The sequence below is a fragment of the Lichenostomus cassidix genome, chromosome 2, assembly GCF_008360975.1.
Source record: "Lichenostomus cassidix isolate B80296 chromosome 2, HeHo_3.0, whole genome shotgun sequence".
NCBI lineage: Eukaryota > Metazoa > Chordata > Aves > Passeriformes > Meliphagidae > Lichenostomus > Lichenostomus cassidix.
In genome coordinates this window covers 130,317,638-130,344,742 of record NC_139482.1, presented here as the reverse complement: position 1 = coordinate 130,344,742, position 27,105 = coordinate 130,317,638, and the positions used below count along the sequence as shown (strand labels likewise).

General features: G+C 35.6%; 1 protein-coding gene across 6 annotated transcripts in view; it reads right to left on the bottom strand.

The window, feature by feature from the left end:
* VPS13B (vacuolar protein sorting 13 homolog B) overlaps positions 1–27,105 on the bottom strand; it is a 433,483-nt gene that overhangs the window by 293,313 nt on the left and 113,065 nt on the right. For all 6 annotated transcript variants that reach the window (XM_085053291.1, XM_085053288.1, XM_085053290.1 and 3 more), the window contains 2 exons: positions 4,877–5,011; positions 3,890–4,063 (listed from right to left, as the gene is read on the bottom strand). In XM_085053291.1, the coding sequence (XP_084909417.1) occupies positions 3,890–4,063; positions 4,877–5,011 (309 nt within the window). The remainder of the gene's footprint in view (positions 1–3,889; positions 4,064–4,876; positions 5,012–27,105) is intronic.

Genomic DNA, 27,105 nt, shown 5'->3' with positions numbered 1-27,105 from the left:
GGACATTGGGGGCATATGTAGGTGTATATGCATAAAACCAAACATATCTATAATCTCTCACCTCCTTTCTCCTAGAATACGTTCTAACAGATAAAAAGCAGATGGTTTACAATTAAAAAAAATGCTTATGTTCCTGCTGGTACAACTTCTATGGAATTTTTTTCATACATGAAGATATTATTTCTTTAGTTATTTGTTCCCTCTGGCGTGGGAAGGGGGTGAATGGAGTGAACTTATTGAAATCAAAATACTGACAGAGGGAAAACAGAATTCAAAAGTTTTTGGAAGTTTGAGAAACATATTACTTAAACAAGAAATACCAACTTCTATAAGGGTGAATGTTTGCTCTTCAGCCTTTATGCATCTTTAACAAATTAGTGAAGCCTTCCCACTCTTGCTTTGCTCCGCTGGGTGTATAAATTTAACACATGTGAGCATTATATTAATACAGGTACTTCTGTTTACTCCCTTATTTCACTGCTGCATTATTGACTATTTAAGCTGATCTCAGAGAAAACTTTATTAATTGTATTTTTTATTTTCATTCCTCTTGATTTATATGTAATAAAGCTGTCCATACACTGGCTGTGCACGCACTCCCAATTATTCAATATGGCAAACCAAATAGAGCATAATCAGCTCACCTCATCTATTCAACAGCTGTTCATAATTAACCACTAACACCAGCATTCATTTTGAAATCTCCCTCTTCTCTCAAAGGCCAGGTGAAAAAAACAAGGTCTGCAGCTTGCTCCCAGGGTTAATAAAGCCAGGGTTATTTCAGAGAAAGAGTAAGAAGACCTTCCCAAGCCCTGGGGTAATGGAATAATCTCCTCTCTTGTATTTATTTTACATGCTGCAGTTGAAAGACTGAGGAGCATATCCACTGATTTTTACAAGTATGCACAGAGATACCTAGGACAGCTTTTCATGCAACAGAAGTATGCAAAATTAAAATCACCAGCATTCAGACTTGTATTTAAGGACTAAACAAAATTATATTTACATTCTTGTCCCTAAATACTTCCTTTGCCATAGGTGGAGCAGTTTTCCAATGTGATAATGACATTTTATACGTCAAACAGTTAAACACTCCTGATGGGTAATCATCAGTATATGCACTTGTTTTATACTTGTTATACATTGTGCATGCTACACATCACATGCATTAAGAAAGTACAGCTTTTTCCTTTGATGGTTGTACTTAATACAGTATGGTACTACAAGAACCCTTTTGTTTTTCCTCTTCCTCTCAACAGCTCAAGTGAAATAGCAAAAAGGAAGATACTAGTGTCAAATGCTTTATCCCTTAAATTGTAAATACATCCTCAAACTTTGTGGGACCATATCAAAACAAGCAGTAGAAGGAAGTTGCACAGCCACCCTGATCACCCCAGACTGTATGATTCAAGTGATACAAGACAGTAGACAGTTGCTGATGCAACAAGGAGAGGAGGAAGAACAGTTCCCTACCGTTTCTGCAGGTAAACATACCCTGATTTATTCAAGAAGCTCATGCCATTCGCACAGCCTCCTCCTTAGCATTTTATATCCAAAGAGCTGCTTTGACTTTTGACTAAAGTTGAGTTCCATTAAATTTAATTAATTAGTCCAAACTCCTATTTCAGAACATTACATATAGCATTATTAGGAAATATTTCACAAACAGCACAACTTCAGTACTGTACAATCACCTCCAGTAGTACAGCTTTAAAAAAACATTTTATTCCCAGGGGATGAGTTTTTTCTGTGAAATTACCCAGTATAGCTTTTTGAACTCCCAGAAGTGACTGCAACTGACAGCAAATGCATTTTTATGCTCTCAAAGCATTTCATGTTTTCCCTACATGTAATTTTCACAGTCATAATGAAAATTATAGCCATATCTCCTGTATTAAATTGCTCCAGTTTCTTAAGCAAGCCTTTGAGAGGAAAGGCTTTTATTTTGCTGATCCTTTGTATAGAAACTGAGACAATTGAAACATTAATTACTCCCAGTTTAATTTATGTTAAAAAAATATATAATTTGCAGTATGCCATTCTTCCTGTTGACTGAGACAAAAACTTTGGCAAATCAGTCAGGTTTTTCCTCTCATTTGTCACTCCTTGCAAGTAGCATCTTACAGATCTAGAGGAGCAGTGCTAGAGCCTGGACATGCAGGTTAGTGACTGCCATTGAGTACACAGAACCACTACAACTTTCCTGAGACACTGAGGCAGTAGATGAAGTGTCCAGTACATTTTCAAGTCTCAAATCTTAGTATTTTTAATGTATGTCCATTCATAAAAAAATGTTTTCCTCTCAAAGTCCCTGCACGTGAGTCTGGCCAGCACTTCATCTGTCAGTGCCCTCATTCTCCTGTCACAACCCATCAAGGACTCTCAACCATCTAACTGGACTCTACAATACTGATGAGCAAAGATGTATGTGATCCTTGTGACCTGTAACAAAAGAACTAATTCTACAGTATAGGTATCCACAGATACTTTAAAATATAATTAACAGCCTAAAACAGAAATCAGAAAATTAAACCAAAAAAATCCTCAAAAAAGGCAAGAAATGCAACTATTTATCATAGCAATAAATACTGTTGTTACGAAAATTTAAAAGGTATTTATGTGAGACAACAGGTGCAACAGATTTTAGCTTCTGTTTAAAAATGGATCTGAGTAATTCAGATATTATTGAATCTTGAACTGCTGTTTGGCAATGTTTTAGGAGCAGGAAGTGAAGATAATTGTTACAAAAACACTGCTGTAAACATTTCCAATATGATGCTCTCCAAGAAACATAGAAGTACAATTAACAAAAAAAATAACCTAACAACTGCTGGAGTACACAGTGTTTACAAATATTTACTCTGCATAAGAATCAAATGTTGCTTACATATGCACATAAAAATTGCAATGACAGTAATAAATTGTTACTTTTCAGACTAATGACATTCAAGAATCATTGCACAGAAAAAAATAGAGAAAAAAAGCACATGTGAAGTGTTCAAGTTACTTCTGTGTTTTGTAATATTGGGGTCAGCTAATTCTTCTGCTTTCCTTAACCTAGATACTTCTGAGATTGGTTTTTCCCCCCCATTTCATTCTATGCCTAGCATGGCAACAGAATAATCTTGGAAAAACATGAAAACATGGTTTTTAAGAAGCACCACACTGACAGCAAAACCTAGTTCCATGTGTATTTCACAACCTTTATGAGCTATTTTAAACTAGACACATTTTAAAATTGTCAGTAATGCTTAAAACAGACCAATGTTTTGTTTAAAGACCACAGAAACCATAAGAATGTCAGGTAAAAGTATTTATGCCCACAAAGTCAACACCACCCTTAAATTTATCCAAACAACTCTCACAAATTATTAAATTTCTCATTTAAGTCCACCACAACACCAAATTTGATGAGGTCAGATGTGTGCCCCATAGTATTTTAAAAATCCCTTTTTTATTGTTAACAAATTTTATGATAAACAAATTCTTAATAAGAAATTATGCTGCGAATTTATATGAACCATTTAGAATTCAGTATGTCAACTTCTGTGTAAGAAGCCCAACCCAGTACCAGGAAGAAAGAACAAAACTAATATTTTCAACATGGATCCTGCCTCTCCTCCCTCCCCTCCTACAGTTTACAAAAGTTACCATATAATTATTTATAAGGCAATCAAAGTTAATGAAGCATTCCTTATTGAAGAAGACATACATCAAAATTCAGCTTTCAGTTGTTTTGTCTCACAGTGAGCTAAAGTAATAATGTGTGCAGTGCGTACAAAAGATACATTGACATTTGGCACATTTTATATCAAGCTCTTCTTTTGAAAATCACATTGGATAGGGAAAATGTAATGGGATACCAGCTTAATAAGAGTTTTGTACTTACCAGAATTATGGCAGTAGTCCATATACTGTGGAATTTGGATTGTAAAGGCTACCAAATCTGGAGCTAAGAGAGATTCTGGCTTTCTACTTTCATTGAGCCATTTACTGCTGTGTAAGTCTCTGGTGTCAGAAGGGCCTTGAATTAAAGGAATCAGCTTCTCTTTTCCACCATCACCTAAGATAAAGATCAGACTTTTTACAGCTTTTAGTGTAACAAGACAAATTTTCAAGACAAACATTCATGAGTCCAAAGAGAACATCTATTAATTAACATTGTGGATACAGAATTAAAAGAGGAAATAGAGCAGTGTCATATAAAATATTGAACAACCTACTTAATGTTTATCCTGTAAATGCCTTGACATACAGGAGGATTTCAAATAAAGTAATCAATTACCTCTAAGATACTAATTTCCTTCCCAATTTCCTAAAATAATCTACTTAATTACCATGAACTCAGTTTTAAGACTCAATTTTTAATGTTCTTGACATTAGCTGCTTTTATACATGAAGACATCCTACACATTGATAAGTTGCCACATGGTCTTCAAGAAAAATTCTATTAAAGAAGTAAAAAAACCATCACAGAGCACTCAAAAACTTTACAAGCAAAATACATACTTGTAGCATTAATGGAAAATGAGGCATTAAACAATCAAGAGAATACATCAAAACTATGCTAAGAAAAAAGCTAGGTGAAAGCATTTTGTATTTTTCCTATTTCTTGAATGCTTCTAGATTAATATTTGTCTCAGCAGAAAATATTTTTTTTATTCAGTGTAAAAATTTACTAAACTGAGGCAAGACTGGATCATCATGACATACTTAATAATAACAAAAAAAAAAGCCCCCAAAACAGAACACAAAAACCCCTCTCTGATTCATAGGAACAATGAGTAAATTCTTGTTTCAGTAACTCCCCTTGTAAAAAGCAAGGCCAATTCTCCTATACAGGCAATAAAGTTTTACATGGTCCAGCTGCACATACCTGGGGCTTTGGCACAAATTTTTATTGATCCCACGGTCCCAGAGGCACATTTGACCAATGATGTGCCGCAGTACTTCAATTCAACATTCTGGATTGAGCCCTCAAGAGTTGGCAGGGGATTCTTAGATTTCACACCTAATAAAAGAAAACTGCAAATGTACTAGCCTGTTGAATTTAAATATTTTTATATTCCTTCACCAAGGCGTTTAAACTTAATTATATTTTAATTATCTACCTTAGATGTTCTTACAGCATTTTTGTTGTGATTCACAGTTTTAAAATGAAAGTGAAAGAAAGCTGCATATGAGTTTTTTAATACAAACAGTTATGCATGAAATATATATAGATACTGTGAGGAAAACACGTAAGACCACTTAGAAATTGAAATAATAAATATGCATATATACACAGATAAACTTTTGTTTTCACTTTATAAGTGCCACGTCAACTATTCTCCTTCATGTTTTTATTACAACCATTTAATTTCAGGATCTTAAAATGACTAAGTGTTTTCAGCTTGTATTTAGACAACAACATTTTACTCAGTAGCTATGTAAAGCATTAAATCCATGCAGCTGAGCAGTACAGAAGGCCAACGGCACACTTGCCATTTTTCAGCGGAAACCAGAGTTCAAACCTTGCCTTGGGTCACAAGTGGAAATAAGTTTTGGTGGTCTTTCCTCAGCCCCCATTTGTGAATAAGAAAACTACTGCACCACTTGGAAGAAGTCAGTGCTATTGGCAGTCACTTCTGAAGAGCTGCCTAGAACTGTGGCAGAAGCAGCAGGGGATCATACAAGCCAGGACTCAGATATGTTGGCAGAGCTTGAGGGCAGCTCCCCAAAACAGCCCCAGAGCACATGGGGAGGAAGCCAGCCCTCCAGTTCTGAACAGCACTGCCTATCAGAAAAAAACACATAAATCCACTTGCAAATTAGAAATAAATAGTTTCAACACCTGTAAGAAGTATGAAAGGAAAAACTAACAGAAGTTGCCCTTTTTTTATGGTTCTTTCTTCCCCTCATGCAGAAGCGACTTGGAATTTGTCAGTTACAACTGGCAAGCAGCTCGTTAATTATGCAAACATTAGTGTAATTATGGAACCATTTCCTCATGTATGTAACATAGAATTTGTTCCAAAATCCATAATTATGCAAGGAAAGTATTATGGAGTATCAGGTAAAAAAAGCATTTTTATATATATTTCAAGATTATTGCATGCATTAAAGAAATTTAATATATTATCTACAGAATTAACTAATTAGATTTTTTACAAAAATCTTTCAAAGACTTAACCCAAAGAACAATCTTTAATTAACTAGTAAGGAAAAAGTGCTAGAAAAAAAAATTATAGCAAACAGAAAATTTCAGATTAAACTTGGTAATTATGCTTAGTTCACTGTGCCTATTCCAGTTCCTAAACATTGAAGAATATTTCATGGTGCATCCAAAATCATTTAGCAAGCAGTCTTCTTGACATATATTCAAGTTTTTTTTCTGGTAAGACATTAAAATAATCTTTGAATTAAAAAGTATTTTCTATGATAGAAAGAAAGAAGCAGCAGAAAAAAGGGACACACAGCACTTGGTAAAGCAGACTGCCATCTGAAAGTGGGTTCCACACTCCAGGTACACTTTCTTATCAAAATTTAACATGTCTTCTGTCTTCAAAATATGTCCAGACTTTTCCTAATTTGTGACTCAGGAAGGCTTCAGGCTCAAAGAATACTGACTGAAACTAATTTGTGTTCCTTCCACTCCAACATCCCATCAGTTCTCAGTCTGAAAGAACAACTACCAGTTTGTCTTGTGAATAGGCCCTCGTTCCCATTTTTGTCCAGCATAAGCCTCTTTTAAAGCTGCAAATGCCCTTTGATCTAAAGCACTGTATCTGACACAATGCATGGATTTATCAAAAGAAAGTAGGGTATCTGCAGGCATTTCTGCCTCCTCATATCCTATAAACATGTGGGAGATAGAGGCCATTGTGTTCAAATAAGGGGAAAAAAAAAAAGAAAAAATTGTTTTCTCAATCTTCTGCAGATTCCAAAACAACGATTATTAAATACTGTTGGTAGCAGCCAATATTACAGTTAAAGCAAATCAAATTGAGGTCACAATTTGACCCCCATCTTTTAAGCCCTCTTAAAACTGATAGCTTCTTGCTGTTTTCATTTTTCAGCAACTTTTTAAGAATCAAAATACAAGGTGTGATGTCCAATACTCTTCTCTCACTTCACCATGGAAGACCAAGTACTTTTAAAACTAAATAATTTCCATAGTGGAGTCCACTTTTAGATGTATTACCTTGGATAACTTCTTTGCATTGAGACTAAAACTTTCCATGTTACTTCCATGCATAACTTACATTTTAGCTTAGTATCCTATTTGGCAAAAAAGGAACCAAGTTTAGTGTGATCATGCTCCTTAGTTGTTTCTGTTCACTCCTAGTTCCTCACCAAGTAACTTCTGGACTTACTGAATTTCATCAAGATATGACAGCATTATCAAAGGCATTTATTTTCCATAATCTTCATGAAAACATGACTGGGTTTGCCCTGTTAACTGACCAGTCATCATATTCATGACAGGCAGCAAAGTGCTACTCAAACAAGCCAATGAGCTGCTTTTCACACAGCCAGCAGTTAAGGATCACAATGGAAAGCCAGGAAAGCTTAATGGCCTGGCCTTAAAGAAACCCACAAACCCTTAATACATGGTTGTATATAATTAATAGTTATATTTTAATATATATGAAGAAGTAACTGGTAGCAGTAATAAGCTATTTTTTTTTCTGTTACAGGGATATGATAAACACTTGGTCCATTGTTTTGAACTATTCAAAAAGAAAATAGATAAGTATTAGGAAAACAAAGCATACTCATGGTCTTCCTTTTCTGTGTTGCTTTCACGTCAAATGGCAACCTGCTTTCAGCTCAACACCTGGTAACCACAGCACACCACAGTAATCAAGAAGTTGCCAGAAAAAAAACTCCACACAGGTTTCATAGCTCTGGACTGATGGATGCTCAAAAAACCTATTTATTAATTACTGAAATCCTATACAGAGAATACAATAAGAAACTTAGAATGTCAAACTAGACTTTCATCACAAAGACAAAAATCACCTAAACCTAAGGTGACTCCCCTTGCCAAGTTACAATCTTTTTCAAGTAGAGACTTATAGTGAACCATTTCTAATTAACTGGTTTAATACAGGAGCCCATTTTCTGCAGTCTCTGAAAATTTTTGGAAATTATGAACCATCTCTCATAAACTCGTGAAACTGGCAAGCTGCTCTATAGAGAAGAAAGAAGCCTTGTTTCCTACATATGCCTCTGACAAAGTTTCCATCCCTGCAACTTTAGCTCCTCCCAAATAGTCTCCTTATTTCCTTCATGGTGATACATCATTATAAAATCAAAGTCTCAACAGTTGCTCACATAACTAAAATATTCTTTAAATACCTATTTCAGCAAACAAATGTTTAAGCAAGCAAAGACAAGGGCTTCCTTCCCTCCCCTCAATGTTTATGAACTTTTTTGAAGTAGTGTTTTAAGGGATTGATTGAGCAGAAAGATGTTCAAACTCCTAGAGTGCTCCATGAAATGCTCCATGCCTCTAAGTACTAACTCGAATTTTGTACGGAGACAAACACACCACAACATTTCAATTAAGACATTGAACACAAATTTGAAGAGAAACTAGGAAAACCAAATCTATATCTTTTTCAACAACAAATATTATGTAAATTCAACATCCTGCAAATGAAGTATGAGAAAGGCTTATTTCCAAGGTGCAAAACAAGAGAGTAGAACTTGTGCTTTACTCATTCTTCTGGAATCACACCTGCAAAATCATCACTCTGACTTACTTCACTTTGTTGCTCAGTGGAGTCAAATTTGAGCAACAGGGGTTTTTTTTAGTACAAATCACTTTTTCTTCAGTTAATGTATTATTTTAACCAGGAACAGGGAAATCAAAGATTTGATGGAGAGATACATATGCCACTCTCCATCAAATATAACTTAGGACTCCTTCCAGCTAAACTTTCTAGATGTGTGATCTTTTCTTTCCTGGAAACATCTTGCCCGTTGTAGAATAATTTGCAGTAAAAATCAAGTGTTTCCTTCCCAATACGTAGCCATGTGTCTACTTGGTGATCAGGCATAGCCTCTTTGAGCTGATTCAGATACACAGAATATATCACATCACCAAAGACTTAAAAAGCTGTTCTTTCCACACTGCAGAACCCAAATATAGGCAGAAAATTTTTCTAATTTAAAACCTACTACACCTTGACAATTTACGTTTTGAGCACACTAACCACTTTAATTATAACTCCAAGCCTGAAGAGACATTCTGTTCCAAATACACGTGCAGAAATATTGTACCATCAAGAAAGATTTTTGCACACTTTGAAACAGATATTCACATCCTCCCTCCAACTTTTCTGGGTACAGCTTTGGTCTATTCCATGGACAGAACCCAACCACACAGCTTGCCCCAAGTTCCCACATTCAGTGTCATTCCATGTGCAAGCAGGGGGGAAGCAAATACCTAAAGGCAGGTCACAAATATGTCTTTACAGATCAGCTCAGGAATTCTGCTAATAAGCCTAGAAATCTAGCAATCATTTAATCATTTAATTTAATGTTTAAAAACATTACCTAATTAGTGATTTTACCAATGAGCATCTCTTACCAACCAATTTGTGATAAAATGAATTTGCAATGCTAACTGGCAAACCAAGAAACAAAATCTAAACTGATCAATAAAAGGACAGGAAACTAGCAAAAGAGGTAAGTTACTGATTGCAAGGACAACAGTCAGGACTGTGTGCCACCAAATCCCTGAAATACAATTCTTTTGAAAGATCATAAAAGAAAGAACGGCAAAATATGAAATTGGAAATGAGTAAGGCATGACAAACTTCTAGAAGCAACTCCACATGAATCCTCCCCACATTTAGGCTGTGGCCTCAGAAGGAAAAATTTCAATATTTAAAGCATTAAGTGCCAATAAACTATGGTTTGGCAACATGATATAGAGTAAAAGACTGTCACATACTTGTCAAAATTATTTCAAACAGTAAAAAGATCAATCCATGAATAAAAGTAAGGAGCTATTAACTAAATGAAATAACATCGAAGCACAAGTCTTGCTGGAATCATGACAAAAAATGTCAAATTATTTTCACAGAAACATATATTCAGGTTTTACATTACTAACACAGGAAAGCTAGTAAACAAATTGGAGCATAAGAGAAATCTCATTTCTTTCCTGAGAGATACTCATCTGTGTTCAGTCTCTGCTTAGGCAGTGCTCTGTGAGTACTTCTGAAAGTCTGTACTGGACGTGGTTAGAGAGATGGCACTTCTGAGGAACTCGAAGCTAAACCCAAATTTAATTCCTTCCTCCTTCCAGAACGAACATAATAGAAGCCACAAAGACCAGCTCTAACTGGCACCAGCCCTATTTCTCACGTTCAAAGCATTGGGATAGCATAAAGCTTTCACGTTTTTCTTTGCAATAAAACAGCAGCAGCATAGGAACTTCAACATCTCTTTCAATCATTCTGCTTCTTCACACAAATCACCTCAAGAGAAAATACTGGGGGGTTGTGTTTGGCGTTCCCTCCTCCCCCCTCCCTCCCCTTTTTTTAACTGGAAAACAGAGAAAAATAAAAGTTCTTCTAAAATGTAGAAGTTGGGGTGTAAGTACTTCCTGGGTTTTTTCTGAAGTACCTCAAGCATCTTTACTGTGTTCATAATTGCACGTTTTTAATCTGTCATCATAGTCTACAGACCATATTTGCACTATATATATGCACTATGTGCAACCCAAATGCACATAGTCACAGGCTACTATTTTCTTTCTTCTTCAAAACAGTAATTCAGGCAGTTTATTCAAAGGAGCTGTCACAGTACAATTGTCAGGGTTTTTTTTCTAACTCATTTAACATCATATTTTCTATTCTGATTATCATAGTTATTTATTTCTGTGTTACCGTGTCAACCAGTTTTCAGTCTACACATATAATATTCTAAGCAACTATTATTTTATCCCCACCCACTCCCAAGACTTAAGAGGGCACTAACAAAAGGATTATGGTAGACTTGTCTTGCCTTTGATGTGTTGTGAACTGGATGGACTTTCTAGTGTCTTGAGCTTCTGTGCCAGAGCTCCACACATAAGGGAACCCTGTACAAAAAATAGCTCAGCTTTTATTTTCTCTTCAACCACGATACTAAAAGAAAAAGTAAATGCATGAAACAGTGGAATTTAATGATAGGACTGAAATACTCCCTAAAGAAGGTCAAGCTGCTTTGTTCTTGGGCAACAATGATGAAATACTTATTAATCCAAGTATCTACCATTCTCTTCATCAGAACACAAGCTGCAAAAAGCACATGTTAAAATCTCTCTAACTAACCACTTAAATCCTTGAATTGACTGTAAACCAACTAAGGTTTCTCCATTGCCTAAACACTAAACAAGATGCAGGACCATCATTATAAACAGAGGTTTACATATTGCTAAATATTTTCCAGCTTAGTAAAACCTGCAAGGAGAGTCACTTAAAAAAGGCAAAGCCCTGTTGCCACATTCCTGTTTCAAGACTCCCCACACAATGGCCTTCATACAGGTCCTCATCTGCCTTAATCCAAGAGCCTCTTGATTTTTCTAAAATCCCACCTCAAGTGGAGAGGTAAATAAGAAACCTGTGGCTCAAAAACTGAAAACCCATATTGAAGAAAACAAAGAACATTTGGAATAATATGTTTAAGGCATTCTAGGTAAGAAGCACCTTTATTCCTTATTGATAATCTGGTTTAAGTGATTATCCAGTCAGGTAAAATCTGTTTTTAATTTTGCATACTCATAGAAGAATTGAACAGCTACCACTGAAATGCACAGAATTTCTGAATCATACAATCATTTACATTGGAAAAGACCTTTAACATCATCAAGTCCAACTGCAAACTTAACACTGCCAAGTTCCCCAAAAGAAGTAATGATGACCAAACACCCTTCTCCAGGTGTTTTTTACAGTGCAGCTGGAGGTGATGTTAGTGAAGATAAGGGTGAAAATTTTAACCATGTTAAAATACTCCCTTCTAGTAATAGAAACATTTCCTTGTAGACCTACCAAAACTCCCAGTGTGCTGTTTCCACATACGATGGTACTAACACTGACTGGAGAACAGCTGGACAACAATTTGCAAGTGTTGCACACTGACTGCTAAGCTTCACGTGTGATTAGTAATATTTATTTAACCTACTAGTATGTAGTATTTGCTAAGTTTTGTCAGGATAGAAAAGGCGGGGGGGGAAGATGTGAATCACACTAGTGGCAATCGCTCTGTGAGAGAAATCTGCCGCAAAAAACTGTACTGCAGTTGGCAGAGGCACAAAATTGGTGCTGAGTGCTGTGAGAGCAGGGGAACGAGGTGGGAACAGCTCTACCTCAGCAACTGCAGGCAGCAACTAACCACGGCAGCCCAGAGAACAGGGAGTACACCTGCGAGCCAAGGTGGGGCTATGGAGCAGCAAGCAGCTGCCCCTGGCATGCCACATGTCAGAGGAGGCCAGGACTGGCAACATGGACAATCACAAACCCCTCTGCCCCCTCTGCCATGAGCAACCATTTTCCATCTTTAAACATAAATAGTGTCCTAAATAGCTCTAAAAGCTTGCTGTGAAAAGTGTAGCTTTGGGCAACTTATTAACCTCATTACAGCTAATATTCAGGTTATTTGGGCATCACCAATTGTAAGCACACCTAATTGAAGCCATTATTTTGGATTTGGCAATATGACACTGGTCAGGACACAGGATTAAAGCAGCTTTAGTGCTACTGTTCCCGCTGTTGTAAACAGAGGTTCAAAAAGAAAAGGACTGATTTTCCTTCCCAATTCAACAGCTGCATTTCAGATATTCTGTATCATTTGAGACAAATGGTAGAAGCCAAAGTTGATGCATTAAAAAAACTTTTGTCTTCCAAGAGAATGGAAAAAAAACCCTACCAAAATCTGTATTTTAACTCTAGAAAAGCATGTCCTATCAATCTGCATACCTATGTGTTGTCAGTAGACAAATGCTGAAAGTGACATGGACACAAATGCTTCCAGGATACAAATAAGAAGTTGAGAAACTTGCACAGTAAAGTATTTGAAGCAAGATCCTGAACAAGACAAAGACAAACAGATGGATGGACAAAAGAGCTCACAGTTTCCATCCTCAGTAATACACCCTTTGGTTGGAAGCCATGCACTTTCAACTGGTTGCTACCATCTCAGTTGTACAACCCTCCTATCCATTTCAAACACATTATTGCTTCATCTGAAGCAATAGCTTCATGAAGCAGTAGCATCATGAAACAATAGCTCATGCCAAATGACAATATGTAAAATATATGAAAACACTTTTACTCATTAATAAATCCTAAAATGAGCTCAAAAAATCTGAAACATATTTTCTATCTAGCCTAGTTCAACCTCAATCCAGTAGCAGTTCAAATGGCTTACCTTCAAACACACTAAGCAAAAAATGCAATTTATCTTCGACTCTGGATTAAAGCCTGCATTTTATAACTCTTTTAGTAAAAAGATGGGTAGCAACTAAAGAAAAGCTTTCTAGGACAGCAAATTTTAAGACAAAAGAACAAATTCTCAGACAAATCATGGCTCATCTCAGACCTTATCACCCTCTGTTCCTCCTGTGGAGCTCCTTTCTCTAAGGCACATCTACTCAAATAAGCTATTTGGCGACTAATGAAATCAATAAACATTTCCATGAGTTTGTACTGCCTTTTAAAAGCCCCATTCACCAGAACAGATGCAAACCTTACAGTGTTATGTAACATACCTACAACGCAAAAGACAAGAAGTGCCAGATCTCACCTGGACCTACATATGATTGTGAGCTTCCCTGTAACACACATGACACCTGGTCACCTGTTTGCTGTCAAACAGAATATCCAATGGCTGAAATCTCTCACAGGCTCAGTTGGAGCTAATTGAATATAGGACAGCACAGTTACAGACCAGTTAAAAGGTAAACAAAATGAGGATTCTAGAGGATAGACATAGTACTCCTTTAAGTAATAAAGAAACTGCAAAGGTTCATAAAAATTCAAAAGAAGGTCAGATGTGTTCAGTAACAGTATTATCAAAAAATAAAGAACATCAAAGGTGTAATCATTAACAGTTACTTTCCTGAGTTGCTAGGCATGGGGGGAGCAAAAGAGAATGTTAACATCCCTCAGTTGGGAAGTGAAGAAAGCCCACAGTCACACATGATTGAAAGATGGACACAGAAATTGCTGCTACAATCACTGACTCTAGAAGAGTAGTAAATGGCAAGAAGACAGTAATTCAGACAGGGCGGGTAACTAAAATATGATGGTGATTATATGGAAAGTTTAAAATACAGCATATCAGTCATAATGAAAAATCTTCCCATGATTCTCCTTCTTATAGAGTATATGATGCTTTCAATAAATGATCTGAGGTTGTCCGTTTGCATGTGGTTTTCCACGCATATAGATTGCAAGATTTCACTTTCATTAAAGATGAGTTTTGTTTCTAATTGGACTATCATTCTTCATCACAATTTTCTATATCACACTGTATTTCTTTGTATCACTGCATTCCTTCAAGCAATTTAATATAGTTTGTTTAGGGTATCAACTTAAAAACACAGTACTCTAAGTTTGACAAACATGTTTGCGTTTTCTCTCAAAGAATCTATGCAACTCCTGAGGACTTGAAGAAAAACAGTACATTTAGTTTCTGGAATGGTAGTTTCTTAAACTGGGAGGATATTAACCTTTAATCCTTGAAATCATTAAAAAAATGTTTGTAGAAATATTTTTAGCCTCTTTATCTGGTCAAAGTACTGGAAGTTAAGTTGTGTCTGTACAAACCAATCATTTCACCAGCAGTTTTATATTTCTTTAAAGCCTCATATAAAAAGCACCTGCTTAAAGTGAGTAATGGAGTTTTATATTCATTGCACTTAGGAACAGCGTATGTAACCTATTCCGTTTTCCTCCCTTGTGGAATATATTTCAGCTTATATTGCACAGCACATTACCGATGTGTATAAAGACCCTCTGATCAGCAATTTGGACTGCAGACAGCAACCTGCATGAATACACTTTTTTCCCCTTCCTTAAATACAGTATCCACTTGATTCACCAACACAAATTAAAACCATCCTTTAAAGATGATGATCTCACCTTCCCAGTGAATACATGAAGCCATGCATGGAACACCATGGCAATGTCAAGCTATAATCTGCAGCATACACCCTGCACAACCAACAAGCAAAACATGTGCTGTCAGCATTACAAAGAGAGAACCTAGTATATAATCTTTCCTGGCCAAAAAATAGAAAATCTCCATTAGTGTGAATAATTTTTGAAATGCTAAAAACCTGAGTGTCCATTTTAACACAAAAAGTAGAAGAAAATCCAAATGCAAGGAGTCCTGTAACATAGCATATATTAAAGACACAATTTTATCTTGGAATTTGCATTTTGTCAGAAAACAAAAAGGGTATTCCCATTCTATAGCTTATTAAAGCACATGCTTGCGATATCTTTATAATTGAGAAACTTAAAGAATTTTTCAATTCAGACTCAGCATCAGGTTTCCCTTCAGAATTTAGTATCATGTTTTAATAACAGTATGAACTTAAAATAGACTAACAACAGTAGACTTCAATTATGACAATACTTACAAGTATGCCATGTAGGCATGATTGTAACAAACATATTTTAATTTTTTCATTAAGAAAACAACAGTGGCTTTTGATGTGATAATTAAAATAAGTTTTGTAAACACTTTCGCATGATTATACATTGTATTCATGAATTTATCATAATATATATCACTATATTACACACAAAGTACATTGATTTCAATGCATTTCAAAGTGTCCTCAGCAGAATTATTTATCCCCTATGCACAGAATCACATCATCAGAAAAGCAGATGCTACTTTAGACAGTTACTTTTCGCATCTTCTTCCACCCACAAGCTCTCTCAAGTTTTAAGTAACATGGAAAATAAATTTGCCAGAACTTGAACTAGGCATAGAATTACCCATCAATATTATTGCACTAAGTACTTACTCACTGAACTAAACAGGAAGAAGGGCTATATTACATTAGCTTGATTAGTACCTCATGGAAGGCTGCAGAAGTTTTGAGGTCAAGGCAAGTTTACAGAGCCCATTAGAAGTGGAAGGAATAGATATTCTGTAGTCACACATCAGAGGTAATATCTGTGATTGGGCAAGTACATATTTTTTAACTTACTGTAATTTGGTTAGCACCACAGTAAAAGCTTGTTTGCTACAAATTTTCACTCTGATGTACTTGGTACAGTAAATCCTGATAAAGCTACCCAATATTAAAATATTTGAGGAAGAGAGGACTTCAAAGTTAAAATTAAATCCTGCTAAATCTTCACAGTATCTTTGAATGATAAGCAAAGGAGATTTTGAAAAGAAAAAAAAAAAGTCAAATTTTTAAGACAGAGGAACAGCACTACAAGCTTACTGTTTTTACAATGCAGTTTCTTTTCCCAATTAGACATCCTTATCATAATTAAAAATCTGTATTAAATGTCCTTATAGGTATTATAACTTGGCTTGGTTTATAAAAAGGAGTGCTATATGAATACCAGTTGTATGCTTTTCAACAGAAGGATGTAAACTTATTTAGCGATCTGTTTTTCTCTTTCATCTTATCTCTAGTTTCTGTGTAGATTTATAATGCTCATTGTTTCCAATTTTAACAAATCACCTAATGGCAGAAAGGAAAATATGTTAACCTTGGAATTATTTGCAGTTGTAGAAATCCCTTTTGTCTGGCTCATGCAAGGCCTGCAATCTGTTTTAAACACAGATTGTCTGTCTTTTGTCTGACAGCCACCAAGCTGCACAAATTACTTTCTGCCTGTTCACCTGTTTGCAGCTGTGTCTGTAAGCTAAGGATTCTGCAGTTTGACTTGAGCAACCACTCCAGGATTGATGACATGTGCTGCTGATAAACTGAGCAATTTGAAGAAATTACTGGCTAAACTTATTGAAAGACATCTGTGCATGAGCTGAGAACTAGAAGCCCTCAGTTGTGTGTTTGCAACCTGCAGTGGCGGCAATCTGTTTGAAGTGATATCCTTCTGTAAGAGAGCTGGTCCTGCCACAAAATAACTGAACCATCTTTGCAACATATTTCTTCACCCACCAACAGAATTCTGCTCTTTCAGTCTTAAATACACCTCCTAAATAGATGATATAACAACAATTAAGACTTCCTATACTCATCTAGCAGACATAACTTCTTTTGAAGTGTTTCCATTTTTCACTGAGATTTGGCATTCTGTGTTGTTTCCCAGCCCTCTCTGCTCTACAGGCTAGTTTTCAGCAGTTATTGCTAGCCTGAGCATCTCACAGGCACACTTACTATGTTAGCCAAGAGGACATGCCTTGGCAGTATTATGGGGGTACAGCTTAACTCTTCAGCTAACTAATAGTAAGGCCTGAGGTTTATGTTCTAAAATTCAATCATCAAAAACTGTATTCCTAAGCCATGTGAACCTGGATAATGTTTGAGCTTCTGGGGGATGCTTGCAGATGTTCATTTTAAGCACAAGAAGCCCAAGACTGCTCTCCGAGGGTGAGCATGTGCATGCATATGTGCATATGTATGAAATTCTTTTGCTTTAAAAAAACTCCACCAGCCTGGTGAGCTGTGTGTGATGGCTAGTCAGTTCTAAGCTGTGCACTACATTTAGCAAAATAAATTCCAACGTCCTTTGGACAGATTCTACAGTGATATAATTTAATGCTGCTCCCATTTTCTTTGTTCTTACACACATAGCATAGATGCATTTCAAGAATACCTTGTGACAAAAGCCAAAGCAGAATTCTGCACATCTTCAAATGTTTTAGTAGCCCAGAACAAACAACAAATTAAAGGCATTACTAAAATTGCTTCACACAGTAGTGAAAAAAAAAATAATTGAAGGAAAAGTATGTTAAGCCTAAAAAAGTAACTAAGTGCTTAGAGAACTTCAAGTGAGTAGTCAAAAGCACTAAAGTTGTCCACTTTCAGATCTGCACATTAACTCTCTCTCCCCCCTAAGCCTTCATTTCAGGCATTTAAAAAGGATTAAGCATGCAGTACTTAAGCACCCAAAACAAACTAATAATTTCACCTTGTTGTCTTTACAACCACTTCACACCAAAAGCCAAGCTACTGACTGAAATCATCAAACTATCAGAACTCATATCTGTGCTATATGTTAGCTTTAGCAAATGAAATTAGTACTTCATTTTAATTTCTTTAGTATTTAGAAGCAGGAATAACCTTTAAAATCTTTACAAACAAGGTTCACTAACAACGATAATTTTCAAAATACGTATTTGATCAAAAATTTATCACTGTGCTCAAACACATTTGAAAATAGGAAAGGAAAGCTTTCAAGTTAAGTAGCTATATAAACTGGGCTTTCACATTTCAGAACCCATAAACTGGATTCACCACAGAGCTGAAGTGACTTCCTGGAAAAAATAATATATAGCATAGTGGATATGCATACTATAAATCAAGTCCTGATTATGTGCAGCTAAAACCTATACATCACTAATAATAAAACCTTTAAGATGCCATGCTACAGCAGATACCTAAGTAAATACAGCATGTTTTTATGTTTAGCATCTATGCATATTGTGCATTGGAGCGTTTTTAATGTCAGCTTTTATTTTAAAGGAGCTAAATCGTGAGAACATTCTTATGTACCACTTCATAACTCTGACACCAAGTATGTATAAAAAGATTAGCCTTTATTTGGTATAAAATCAGTTGGCAGTTTTACATCTGTGCAATGCAACATAAATACCCCAGCTGGCATCTCAAGCTCACACACATATGGACTTCAAAACAGAAACTTCCTTATTTGCAGCACTGCCAGGGTAATTTTGTATACTCTGCATACTACAGCTATTTGTCAGGCCCCTGCAGGTGTGCACTGCACATAAACACACAGCTGTAGTCTAGCAAGCCAAGTGTTCCATCAAACGCATAAAGGGAGACCTCAGCAGCTGGATTAGTCATCCCTGCAACAGGTCCAGAGAGAACAATATGGGTTAGTATTTTTGGAAAACCATGGATGGTAAATTTATGATTATGCTGGCCTTACCAAATAACTGCTGGATTGTGTCATTTTTATGCAATGTCTACTTATTAAAGTTTTTGTTAGAATGGCTGGAACAGATCGAATATTTTTTAGTTTTTAATATAAACAATAAGGTAGTTTATGTATAAAATAGTTTATTAAGTGCAAAATGTTAAAAGGTTTTCATGCTAGTGGTTAGTTTTTGACAGATGTTACAAGTATTTGCATTGGCTTTAACAGACAAATCACTGGAATAAATTATAGTTAGTATATCAAAGTTTCTTACTAGATATATATTATGCTTTGTCACATTTACTACAGCTACATAGGATTTTTCTATTTCTTTTTTGCTGTAACTACTTAGATCACAGGTGAATTCCTAACAATGCTTGATAAAGAGAATGGCAGAATGAACTTTACTGAGATTAACTTGCTTATTTAAACTGATTCTAATAAATTTTAAAACTCAACTAACATTACTTTCTCTCAGTACTGTTTAGAAGACATCAGCATCCACAGAATTTCATGGTGGTCATACAAATGTTAAAAATATTTTAATCAACCAGAAAAAGAAGTAAGCTTAATTTTATGCAAGTTTCCTTTAAGAAACTTCCTATGTCAAAAGCAAGAATAAAGGCATGCATAGCACGAATAAAATGAAATAAATTTTTTTTAACCATTTGTCACCTATTTATTCAGAATGGTCACTGTATGGTATGTATTTCAGGTATGTATTTAAAAATTGCCTCAGAAAAGATGAGAAACTATGAACACCATCAGGACTAATCCTAGACTAATTTCATCCATTGAACTTTGAGTTCAAATATGCAGGCACCTGTGCTTGCTTCTCTTTGGTAATTGTTTGGAAACAGAAATTTACCAGGCCTTACAAATTGCTCTGTTTTCTGATAGTGATAGATTTACACACTCATAACAGCTCTTTCAGATTCCACATGCTGAGAGGAAGATGTCAATTTGACACATTGGTACAGTAGACATCGACTGGCAATGAGAACATAACCACATTTTTCCTTGCATAGAACAGGGCTTGGCAGCACCTGGGAACACTATGAGCAGGAATCCATTCCCAACTGCCCCTGCTTCATTAAGTTAATTACATCATTTCAAGAAAGAAGAGAAGGGGCTCCCTAAAGGGCTCTTTCCTAAACATGACCTAATGACATTTCAAGACAACGTATGTGTCATCCACCAGGAATATCACTACTGGTGGCTCAGAAAGGTACATGAAGGTTATGTTAATATTATGGTAACATAAGATCTAATCATTATAATTACCGATACGTAACTAACAACAACATAGTCATTTCCTCATGTTGGTAAAGGTAGCTGGTTTTTTAAGCCAAACAGGTTGTAGCAAATGCTGAAAAGGCACCAGACTCAGATGAATGGTACTCAGCCATATTCAGTATACATCCACTAAAACATGTCATAACAAAAGCAAAACAAAACATTTCAAAACAAAAAATGGTTATTCAGAATATAGGGGGTATGAATCAACACACATAGGTAACCAGGGCAACCACCAAACCACAGTTGAAACGCAGAGTAGATTGATTTCATTTCCTTACTAATAATGCCAGGTGGCAGAGGTACATAAGGACACAAGTGCCATTGGAGTCACTCAGCTCATCCCAGAGGCAGACACAGGGGGACACAGGCTCTGTCAGGCTCAGCTCATCCCAGAGGCAGACACAGGGGGACACAGGCTCTGTCAGGCTCAGCTCATCCCAGCAGACAGTGGGAAGGGCCACTTCCTGCCCCAATATACCAAAGGGCTTCATGCATGTGTAGTTTATCACACGGCTGTGCTTTTATGATCTCTTAGCTTTTGCTCTCTCACTCTGTCCCAGCAGGAAGCTCAGGTATGTCTGTTAGAGAGTGTTATCTCTACCCAGGAATTCCACTTCTCAAAACAGAGGATGAACAGCATTAGGCATAAGAAATGGAGTTTTCCCACCCTGGTATTCTAAGCATTCCCAGCAGCAAGGTCACTTGAGCAAATTTACTATCCTCCTAACCATTCTTCCACTTTTAACCCTTTTCTTCCAACATAGGGTAAACATAAAAGGCAAACATAATTATTCCTTTTCATTCAAACAACTATCTTTCCAAATCAAAACAGAAAATCTGTAACTTCGGGGATACATATTTTGCACCTATCTTGGATCTAGAGCCTACAAAATACACGCATAAAGCTTTAAAAATGGAATTACTACTCTGGTAAACTGAAGGCAAAATCCATATCAAAAATACAATAACAAATGGAATATGGCAGAAACTGACTGATGGTTTGAAGGCAAAGTTTTCAAGATTTAATAGCACAGTATATCACTGATGAAAAAACTATATTCAAAAGAATAATAATTGCTTTATTAAAATTACCTACAATCTTAATAAGAGCTTCCAAGAAATCAACTGGCCCTACTTCAGATAGAAAACTAAAGTATCTTTCTTAAAAACAGCTAAAGATGATCACAGTATTATAGAGCAAAATAATGTGATGCCCATAAAGCAAAACTGCCCTTTCAGAAATGTGACTTCTCAGGACATCTTTAAGAAAGTGGTTTTGTGAATGTTACAAAAAAAACTAAAAGAGGAATTTTCGGTTTTACGTACTACTATTATGCAGTGAACTATAAGAGAATATAAATTTAAGAGGGAAAGAGAGCAAGGAGAAGGACAAGGGGATATTTCAGGGGTGGAACATCCTAGTAAGAGAGAAGACAAGGAGGGAGAGCCCTGAACACTCTCATAGTAGTAGAGCTCTGCAAAAGAGGAAGTCCATAAAAGCCAGCAGAACACCACGACCTACTTCCCTGAGCAGACTAAATGTGGAACTTGGCTTAGCCTTGTTGTAGGTATGGATTTGAATGTGGTCTGAGCCCTCCATGATAACCCATCCCAATTAAAAAAATTAAATTTAAAGGTCTAAGCACATCATGATGCAACCTTCCCTTAGACTGTTCCCATGTCTTGAAGAACTGCATTCCAATACAACCACATCAAGCCATAGACCCTCTTCTTTGTTTAGAGATCTCAGGTAGCGAAGCACTTTCAACAAGAGGTCTTTTCCAGGTAGAAAAATGAACTTATTTGAACTAATGGATAGGGAAATACAGTCTTATGATGAAGGATGTGTCCATACAGCTACATGGCAGGGATGACAATATTATTTTTGCTTGCACAAGTCAAACCATATTTAGAATTTTTCCACAATCAAGTCATCTATACTTTTGCTTTCTTTCAATTTAAAACTCAAATTCAAATATTTGCCTGCCTTAGCTGGCTGGCATTTTAGGTACAGTTATTTATGTATCTCTTAATCAGATCCTGCCTAAGACTGTATCAAACCCTTTAGAAACAAATAAAACCCCAAAACTCTAGGAAAATAAAGTAATTTTTGAAATTCATTTTCTGTTGCAGATAGCATACCATTTTTTAAAAATTAAATTAGTAAAAATTAAAATATAGAAGAGCCACACTTGGGAAGTATTCAAGAATATGGGTCAACAGCACTGCTGAGTAATACCATGTCGTATTTCCAAAATTCTTATGCATTTATTATGCAGACATTCCTGTGTAATGCTAAGCCAGCAGACCTTGATAATTTAGTGAAGTAGATACACCTTGCCTACTGCAGGAAAAATACAAGCTATTATTGAAACAGCAACAACAGAAAATTCTTGCAGCTAATTCATGGATGTTACACATTAAAGAGAATGATAAACAATTACTGGAAGGATACAGTGGTTTCCTAAATTAAAGTTTGAGACTCAGTAGTGACAAATTTTAGAATACACCACCACTAGCAAATTTAATGTTCTGTAAGAAACAGAAGAAAATATTTTCCCTGTCCAAAAAGCCTATCAATTGGAAAAAAAGAACTACGCAGAGATACATTCCATTTACCTAAATGGATACAAATGCAAAAGCAGTAAAAAATATTTTGTATTACACAGAAACACAGGGAGTAACTGCAAACAGTTCTATAATTATGATCATTATTTTAGTTAAATCTTTTCCTGGTAAACATTAGAATTGGAAAGTCACCCTACATTTTAAAATACTTGAGAAATGCATATTGACTGTATCTCCAAAACATTTTAAAACCTAACAATTGATAAAGACCTTCCTATATTGAGAACTACACTATTGTTGCCCAAACAGCTGAAGCAACATTACCCAACTGTAACCAATTCCAGACTCCTTCGGGCATCACACAGACCATGCTTGCTTTTCTCTCCATTTCTACCTTCCCTTTTCCCCCCCATTTTTCTTAAAATACAAGCTATTTTATAGGGTGACTGTAATATGATACTATGATCATTGCTGATTGCAGTTAGAAACAGACCCTTCTAATCCAGCTGCTCTCCACTTCAACAAATGCCATTTAAAAGTTACTTCATAAAAACATTATTGCTTCATACTTAAAAGACATTAAGTCAAGATTTTGGAAATTCCATTCACTTGATTATATCAGCAAGTGTACTATATGCTAGATTTATCATTAAAGCAAAATCCATGAGAACTGTTTTCCAGACTTCAGTTAATGCTCTTATGACACATTTGGCCAATGAAAAGGGATGAAAACCAGTAGTGCTTTGAAGCAATAGCCAGTAAATGCCGCTGTGGTTTACCAAGAGTGGGATGCACAACATATTAGACCACAGTTAATGAAATTAAACCATTTCTTATGTTTTTAAAATGTGTCCTGTATTACTTGCTTGGAAACTACACAACTGCTTCATCTTTGAGATTTAACTTTTTTTTTGGCAGTAAATTTTATCTCTTACATCTACTGCTAATTAAATCAGTAAGCGACTACCACTGTTTTGTATTTTACAATACTATTTAAGGCAAAATAACTTGATAAATAAACTACATGTTCTTTTTTGTTTCCACATTAAAATGAAATTCTAACTTCCTGTTCCTTACTCAAAGATCTAGGGAAAAGATTTCTGTGAAGAAAAGAGGATAAAGTATTCGCATACTACCTACTTGTATCAGATGTGCATTGATAAATAGTTTCCTTACATAACATACCCATAAAATGTGGATTTCATGTAATGCTTTCTTGAGAGAAAAATAAATTGTTCTTGCAGATATTTTGGTGAAATACATTTCTGAAGCTTTAACTCCACTCACGTACAATTTTTCAAAGAAATGAAGACATTTATTAACCAAAATTAAACACTGTTTGTCCTCTATTATCCTCTATTATTGAAGAACCAGATAATTAATCTTAAAAACCCATTTACTTCTCCAGCACTGCTAAGTATTTACACATTAACTATGAATCTGTGGTTAAAGCCCAGCTAAATTAAATCCTTAAAGACAACTACGTTTCTCTATTATATAAAAACACATTGCATATTCTCCTATATACATGAATAAAACTATGAAAACTAGTGCTTTGCCCCTGGACTTTCAGACAAAGAGCTCACAGGCAAAAATTAATTTCTTTCTAGTAGTCCAACCAGCTGTTGTCTTAACTAAGAACTCAATTCTCCTAAGCCTTTTAAACTGTCCAAATGCAGCTCTTCACACACTGTATTTTAGAAGTTAATTTATGACTGAGCCATGTTAACTAATAAACTTTTCCAATTAGCATAATTAGTTAACAGTAAACTGAGAAATGGTCAATAGTTCAAGTAATTTTTACATTTAACCACCATAAGAAGCCACTACTAATCTTCCAGAGGGACTATCATGCCACAATTTTGCTAGTTATAGTCATCAGCAGTGAGAAGATTTATATGTGAGAGATTAGTAATGAAATAGCATCAAAAACAACCCATAAGAGAAAAGACAAATGGCAACAGCCCTTCTACTAATCCAAATCAGAAGAACTACTGTCTTCTGTTTGCTACTTACAAACACTTTACTAAGTATTTGGAAAAATGCTTATAAAATGCTGATATAAAATTAGAACTCTGATACTAGCAGGTGGGTTGGTGTAATGAGGAAATAAAGACATGGGGCCTTCCATTAATGGAACTTCTTTTCAGACAAATCACTTTTCCCACATAAAACCATTAAAAATCAACAATGAAGCTCTCAATGCAACTTCGAATATTGAGAATATAATTTCTGTATCTATTGAAAAAGAAGTATCTTAAAGAGAAATAAAATGGGATTATTGTGCTTAACTAAGAACTGGCCTTATTAGCAGAAGTGTTGAATAACACTGGCCTTTAACACAAGTTACACTGCACACCCAAGTGGCAATGAAGTTCAGATCACATACCCTGATTTCCATAACCATTTTCACATGCCTAGAATGCATTAAATACAATACCATCTTAAAAATGAAAAGCAGACATTCCTTTGGAAATTAATTCAATATTTAGCATGTCACAGACAAAAAAAATCTCCTTCCTTTATAATGCAGAAAAATTGGAACGTAATAAATACTATAAGGATGTTTGTTATTTCATTTGCCTTAATTTTGTCCTATAGGCACAAGCATACACTACTACAACTGTGGAAAGATTACATTCATGTCTAGAACACTGTATTCTAACATGGAATCTTCACCATGCATTTTCACAGACCTCACATTAACTATTCCTGCTCAATAGTCTCCAGCCACTTCCCAGAAAGAAACACACACACACACCCCACATAGTATTTCTCCTTGTGAGATTCTTTCCCCACAAACAAAAATATAAGCCTACACTTAATGGATATACATATCTAAACTACACATATGCTAGCATTGCAGAAGTTGGAGCTAGGGGGTCCATGCAAGAACACTAATTGACTTTTGGAGAGGATCAAATGCTTCCCTAGTCTGTATCTGGGTTGTCCACACTCAAGTTAATTCTGCTCTGAGGATGATTGTTTATGGAACAAAACTAAAATTATTGCATCTGTAGCAGAGGTATTCTTGCTTGTTTGTAATCATTACTTCCAGAGGCAAGCCTGTGGTTCTTCTCAGGATGGCAAATTGAGCTCAACTAATAAACCCTTCACTATGGAGAACTTGATTATCTTCTCTAAATAAACAGGGTATCTAGGTATAGACTTATGAGAAGTCACCAAAGAAATAAAGGTAAGTAGAGCTAAGTGACACTCTACCCAACAATCAAACACAGTGTGTTAAATTAAGCTCTTTCACCTTACTTCAGGACTTTCCATTATGCTACCACAGAACACAGGAATGGAAATTGCCTTTGCAGTGCTAAGAAGCCCCTACTCTGCAAATACATAATAAACCACAGTAATGAAACTTCAAATGACATGCATATAAGCAAGGGAGCAAGGGGAAAATCCTCTTTAAGTTCATTTATATCACAGAATAAATAAAATATTCTAATGTGTAGCTTCTCCATTTACATCACAGTGCATTAGCTACTACTTGGAGCAGTTACATAACATTTTATAGTTTAGATCCCAGGTCTTCAGACAATGTCAATAAATACAGGAAATAAATTTTTTCAACACACCAACCAGAATGCATAATTACTAATCAGACATATGTTTCAAATTAATTCCTAGAGGAAATAGTAACTAATAAACTTTTCCCAGAGTACACAGAAGCGATGTGTAGATCAGCTAGATGGAATCACAGCTGATGTTGAACACTAGCTTTCAATACGCTTCATTCAGTCACAGGAAATGACACATATGCCATTATATTCACAGGTGGAATGATTTGGATTATCTTGCCAACACAAAAAAATGCACTGCCAACAGGAGAAAACACACAAAAGACATAAAATATTTACAACAGGACATCAAGGAAAGAGATGTTAACATGATTTGTGAAAGACAGGTTATCCCAAACAGTGATTCAAATAAAAGGAAATTTAAATGTTTCTAACAAAGTAAAACTACCCTAATAGCACACATACTACCCTAACATTTCTTTAAATGGCATTTGAATCTTAATACGCCCATACTGATATGGACACACATAAATGCAATGCATAAAAAAAACCCCAGACAAGACATAGGAAATAAATTCCTTGTACAAGAAATTATTTCTTCTGCTAAGCACATCATCAATGTAGTG